We start from the raw sequence: 6,507 nt of genomic DNA on the forward strand, positions 1-6,507 counted from the left end.
AGAAAGAAAGAGACCAGAGAAAGAAAGAAAGAAGAGAGAAGATGTTTACTATACTCTTGAGACAAAAGGGAGAGACGAACTTGAGAAGAAAGAGAAAGAGACAAGAGAGGAGAAAAAGAAAGAAATAGAACCATCAATGGTGTTAAACTGCCTTCAATCCAAAAGGAGAGACAACGGGTCAGGTGTATGTACACTCCACTGCGAGTCTGAAGGATAAGTCATCTTCACTCTGACAAATCCGACGTTCTCTTCGAAGCAAAGAATAAGATTCGCTTCTTCTGCTTGTCTCTCTCTACACTCTTCACCCTATATATACATACATGCATACACATCTCTTTCTCTCTCTCTCTATATATATATGTATATATGTAGGCTATCATGGAGGACATGCGACTGGCTTAGGTGCATATGGAATAGCTGTCTATCAGTCTATGCTCTGTGTATCTCTATCACTTTTCTTCTTCTATGGATGTGAGATATAGACTTCTTCTTCTATTATTCAGATTGCCTGCTTGATACTAAGGCGAACACATCCGTAGAAAGAAGAAGGACTCCGACCAAGTCTATGAAAATCTCCGTCAATACACCTCACATCTACCTATGTACGTATGCAGGTATATAGATATAGATAGATACACATCTATACGTATATATATAGATATCTTCATGTTTAGATAGATGTAGGTATACGTGCATTCGTATAGATGGTCTTGTATATAGGTGTGTATGAAGAGGGACAGGGAGATCCAATGAAGCTTCTAAACAAGAAGGAGAAGACGAGGAAAGACAAGAAGATACTTTCAGAAGTTATCTAGCAAAAGAAAAGAAAGAGAGAGAGAGAAAGAAAGAAAGAGGTGTTCGGAAAAAACGCTTTCTTTCTTATTTCAACTCCTAGAGAATCGTTAGTCCATGCGTTGTAGATAAGACGTCTCTCCAGAAGTCTGAAGAAGATGCTAGTGAATTGTTAGGATTTATATACATAATAGATAAATCATTGAATGCCCGAATATAAGGCGAGAATGGACTCTTGTCAAGAGAGATTTCTTTGAGAAACTTATAGAGATAAAAGATCATATGTGCTGGACGACCTAGAGATAAGAAGAAGCCTTCTTTTCCTCTTCTTTGAAACACGGGCTTCTCCTTCTTCTCCTCGTCTTCTGCATTCTTCTTCTTCTTCATTTCTCCGTCACTTTCTTGCGTGCGTGACGGGTGTATGTCCTTGTTCTTTTTCTTCTTCTTTTGCTTCTTCTCCGTTTCTCCACCTTCTTTCTCTCCTCGTAAAAGATGACAAAACACCTGTAATCTTTCTTCTTTTTCTTCCTCCTCTTTTGCTTTTTCTTGATCTTTCTTCAAGTAGAAAGGCTGAAAGCGAGATCTACGGAACTCCGCGTAAGAAGCGAAAGAATTGCCTATTAGAATGAACGACGAAGCACGCTCTGAGAAACGATCGACAACATCTCCTGAGAAAGCCTTCTTCTTCTTCTTTTCTTCCTCTTCAGGTTCACTTTTGAGTGTACATACACATGCATATCGTCTCTGTTGACTTGTTGTCCCTTTCTTCTTCTCCTCCTCTTCGTTCTCCTTCTTTTTCTCCATGCTATCTTCATTCTCTTCAGATCCCTCAAGACACTTCTTGCCTTTCTTTAGATCAGAAGACACCTCTTTCTCTTCTTCTCTCCTCCTCCTCCTCTCCGATCGGGTTTCTTTTTGTGTGGAAGTGTTTTGTTCTTTATGCTCGTTCAAACCTTGTCGCTTTTCTTCTTCTCCTTCTTCGCTTGACTCCGAAGAGACGGAGAGATCGGGAGAGATAGAAGAGATCTGATAAGAGGAAAGACATAATGAACAGAAAGGAGAAAGTTGAAGAAACTCCATGAGCAAGTCACCATAGAGGTCGGCATCACAATGAGGTAGAAGAAAGAGATAAAGAATTCTTTCTTTTCTTCCTCTTCTCTTTTCTTCTCTCTTTCTTTCTTCTTCTTCATCTTCCTTTTTACCGATTGCAGAAGATTTCGTCGAGAGTTCTCTCTCTATATCGACACTCCTTTCTTCATTTTCAGGAGACTTTCTTCTTCGTCTTGTTGCTTCAAACTCTTCCTTGTTCTCTTCTTCATCTTCTCTTTCTCCATGAATACATTCTTCGCTTCTTCTCCTTTCTATCGATTCTTGGGGGCATGTTGAAGAAGAAGAAGAAGAAGAGGAAGAAGAAGAAGGAGAAGAGGAAGAAGAAGAAACGTTTTTCGTGTGTATCTCTTGAGGCGAAACGTGTGTGAAGAATGGGTGTGTATGCATAGAAGAGAAAGAAAAGGGAGGCGTGGGTTCGATTCCTACAGACTGGAGAATGCGATAGTCTAGAGAGGACGTCTCCATGGCTGGATCAGATGCGAGAACAGAGGAACAAGAGAAGTGCTTCTGAATCAACAGAGCCAAAGCTAATTGATAGCGGCAGCTTAAGGTGTCACTACACTCCGTGGGACTTCCCAAGCCAAGACAAAGCAGGCGAAGTTCAGGAAGAGAACAAGAAGAAGAGTATGAAGAAGAAGGAGAGGAAGAAGAAGAGAGAAGGGGAGGAGAAAGAGAGGAAGAACAGAGAAGAGGAGAAGAAGGAGAAGGACAAGAAGAGGGAAGGGGAGAAGAAGGAGAAGGAGAAGGACAAGAAGAGGGAAGGGGAGAAGAAGGAGAAGGACGAGAAGAGGGAGAAGAAGAAGAAGAGTGGGATGTTTGGATGTCTTGGAGAGCAGTGAGAATGGCATGTTTGCAAGTGATCCAGAAAGGAGATTTTTCAAGCTCCTCAACGCATGAATGAAGAGACTGAGTGACACCTCGAATCTCTTCTTCTTCTTCATTTATCTGACAAGAGGAACCTCGTCCTTTCAATCTCTCTCTCCCATCTCTCTTTCTTCTTCTTCTTCTACTTCTGGGTGTCTCTTCTTCTTCTTCTTTTCTCGTTCCTCTATCTTCTGAGTCGCTGTCGTTCTCTTCATCTCTTTCTCCCTGCCGTTGAAGAGAAGAAGAAAGGTGGTCTTTCTTTCCTTCATTCTTACTCCATTCACAAGATAAGAGTCGCCCCTTCGATGGTATCGAAGCTGGAGAAAGAGACAGACCCAACACATCGATGCTGCTGTCTCTCTCTTGGTGTCTCCTTGTCTTGTTCTCTCCTTGTATCAGAAGCTCTTTCTCTCTTCTACCAGATCCATGCGTCGATGCCAGAGCATGAAAGTCAGAAGAGGAAGAAGAGAGAGGAGAACAAGAAGAGAAAGAAGGAGGGCAAGTCTTAATCCCTGTCTTTCTATTCTGTCTCTTTCCGCCGCGCCTCGAGACAAACGTCCATTCTGATGTCTCTGCTCGTTCTTCTTCTTCTTCTGCATCCCTCCTCGCCGAAGTTTGGAGAAGAGAGAAAGACGTAAAAAGCTTCTTCTCTGTAGCTGAGGGAAGAGGCATATTTCAGTCGTGAGATAAAGCCTGAAAGATTCTCCTTTCCCCTCTCTCCATGAGAAGAAAAGACAGAAGACATGCAAAGAAAACAGAGAGAAACACGTGACGACACCGAGAAGGAGGAGGGACAGACAAGAGAGAGCAACAAAGAGAGGAGAGCCTCTGAAGAGATAAAGTAGAAATTTTGCTCCTGAAAGAGAAAGAGAAATCTCTTTTAGATGAAGGAGTTGTAAACTTTTATACAGCCTGACGGAGAGATAATTCTCTAGGCGTGAAAACTAGGGAGCTGCGGTGTATATACAGTGCACACAGGAGAACAAGACATCTATATAAGGATTGCAGGTTTCTCCGTGGAATTTTCCTCTAAGCAGCTAGATGAAGAAAGATGTCATTCAGTGGGAAGAATATTTCTCTAGAAGAAAAGAAAACTTTCCTTCAAAACCCAAATATCTCGCCTTCACCTGCATGTGCGTCCACGCCCTTACACTGCATGCCTGCATGCATGCTGACATAATTGCGGTGTGTGCATGCATGCATGCAGACATGAAGACATCGGTCATCATGACGAGATGACGAAAGATAACACCTGTCTCGACGAGAAAATATGCTTTTCCTTGCGGTGTGTGTCTTGCCGCGAAGGCAGGGGAAAAGAAGCGAGGAACTAAAGTATTCTCACTACTCAGGAGACAGTATAGAGAAGTCTATTTCCTGACGAAGATCTCTACACTTCTTCTCCATCTCTCTATCGATCTCTCTGTGTATTACTTACCTCTCTTCTGAGACAACTTAATCCATACTTGTGCCTATACACTTTTCTTTTTCTTACTTCTCTTCTTCTCCCTCGTCCTTCTTTCTAGTTTTACTTCGTTGCGTTCATCTCCCTATCTATTTATATCTCTCTCTTCTTCTTTCCCTGGAATCTTCTGCCTTCTCTTCTCTTCTATGTTTCTCTTCTTTTTTCTTCTCTCTTGGCCGCATGAGGGAGAGAAGAAGAAGAGGGACAGACAAGAGAGAGGAAAAGCAGAGGACGATAGAAAGAAAAGAAGAAGAAAGAAGAAGAGAAGAAGAAAGGAGAATGAGGTGAGCTGGAGAGAGAGAAGAGAGAAAGAAAGAAAGAGAAAATGTAGAGGATAGATACCTGCCTGCTTCTCTCTCTTTCTCTCTTATAAGAAAAATGACACATCCAAGCTTCTACAGCCATTTTTCTTCTTCTCTTCCTCTCCATTTTTCTTCTTCTTCAACGGGTTCCAAGCCAGTCACCTACCGTTGATCCCGTGTCTCTTCTCCTTCTTCTTCTTCTCTTCCTTCACTCTCTCGCCGGTCACGGGACATAATGTCTCCTTCTCCCTTTTCTTCTCCTTCTTCTTCTGCTTCTTCTCCCCCTCCTTCATGTCCCTCGTGCTCACAGAAAGAGGAGAAGAAGAAGAAGACTCGACAATCGATGTTGAAACGTCGATTGTCTTTTCCCTGGCATAGTGTTCATTTCTTCTCCTCTTCTTTTTCCTTGTTTCTCTCCGTCTTTTTTCTCTTTTTCTCTCTCTTCGCGTTTCTTCGTTCTGTTAATGGAGATTCTATAGGAAGAGGTACGAGAAGAGGAGAGAGTCTTTCTTTCTCTCCTCTTCTTTCTTCTCCTTCTTCCTTTTCTTCTTACAGCCATCTTCGTCGTCGTGGCCACCCTCCCTCCCTTTCGTCTTCTTCATGTAACTTCTTCTCTTGTTTCCTTCACTCACATAGATCTCAAAATCTTTCGTCACGTTCTCCTCTTGTCTATTCTTCTTCGTCCTCTTCTCTCCCTCTCCCCTTTTCTTCTTCTTCTCTGACTTCCTTTCTCTTTTTACCTTCAACACGTTCTTCTCACATTTCTTCTCTCTCCACTCCCTCTTCTTCTCCTTCTGCTCCGCCCGTCTTGCCTTCTTCTTCTTCTCTTTCTTCTTCTTTCCGTCCGAGTTTCTCTTCTTTCTCTTTCTTCTCTTCCTCGCTTCATGGTCATTCTCTCCCTCCTTTCTTTTCTTTCTTGCCTCTCTCCTCTTCTTCTCTTTCTTGGCCTTCTTCTCTCGTGCGTCCTCATGAAGCGATTAAAGAAAGCTTTAGACACTTCTCTAATTCTCGTCGAAAGACTTCTCTCTGTTCTTTCTGGAGAAAGAGCAGAGAAGAAAAAGAAGGAGAGAGAGAGAGGAAGAAGAATAATCCTAAGTCTTCTTTTCCGCTGCCTCGGGGCTTCTCTTCTCTCCCTCCTATAGAGGGGGAAGGCGAAACAGCTCCCCCTCCTAATCTCTCTCTTAGTACGTTCTCAGGAAGAATACCAACATACTTAGATCGATTTCCGTACATTTAGGTACATAGATGTATATGTCAAAACACCTAGATGCAAACATATATAGACATATACATCTCTGACATAAGGAAGAGTCAACAGGACTCTCTCTCTCTCTGCGTATATCCATACATGCATGTAGGTAATCTCCCATATATCTACATATATGTACGCATGCGTAGCATATATCTGCTATATATCTACGTATATATACATATATATATGATGCATGCATATACGTATATATACATATATATATATATATATATGACGCATGCATATGTATTTGTGGCTTTACATGATAGGGGTATTTTTGGGGGGGATTGTATTTGACATCCCTACGTCTAGAGATGCAGATTTTCTCTACACTTGGAAGGCCCACTCAAATCACGGTGACAAAGAGAGGTCACATCTCTCTCTAATCTACCTTGACTCTATCTATCGATATATTTATCTACCTATCTATCTATCGTCAATCTCTCTATTACAAATCTAGATATCTCCACGCTATCTATCTATCTATCTTTATTCTATCTATTTATCTGTCTATCAATCTTTAACTGTCTATCTATCTATCTGTCTATCTACTTTAATCTATCTATCTATCTATCTATCTTTAATCTATCTATCTATCTATCTATCTATCTATCTTTAATCTATCTATCTATCTATCATTAATCTATCTATCTATCTATCTATCTATCTATCTATAATCTATCTATATCTATCTATATCTATATCTATCTTCAATCTATCTATAT

The 6,507-nt window shown here is 41.3% G+C and overlaps 2 protein-coding genes across 2 annotated transcripts; one reads left to right on the forward strand and one right to left on the reverse strand.

Annotated features, from left to right (window-relative positions):
- Window positions 1–891: 891 nt before the first annotated feature.
- On the reverse strand, window positions 892–4,823 carry CSUI_003258 (srr1 protein; the record flags this gene model as incomplete). Its single annotated transcript, XM_068063456.1, has 2 exons — window positions 892–3,422; window positions 4,697–4,823. 2 exons carry the CDS (start codon window positions 4,821–4,823, stop codon window positions 892–894), a joined length of 2,658 nt encoding a protein of 885 aa, XP_067924569.1.
- On the forward strand, window positions 4,106–5,713 carry CSUI_003259 (uncharacterized protein; the record flags this gene model as incomplete). Its single annotated transcript, XM_068063457.1, has 1 exon — window positions 4,106–5,713. A coding segment is annotated over exon 1 (948 nt), but the record flags the coding sequence as incomplete, so codon positions are not given.
- Between the last annotated feature and the right edge of the window lie 794 nt (window positions 5,714–6,507).

Source organism: Cystoisospora suis, assembly GCF_002600585.1.
Source record: "Cystoisospora suis strain Wien I chromosome Unknown contig_1426, whole genome shotgun sequence".
Classification (NCBI taxonomy): Eukaryota; Apicomplexa; class Conoidasida; order Eucoccidiorida; family Sarcocystidae; genus Cystoisospora; species Cystoisospora suis.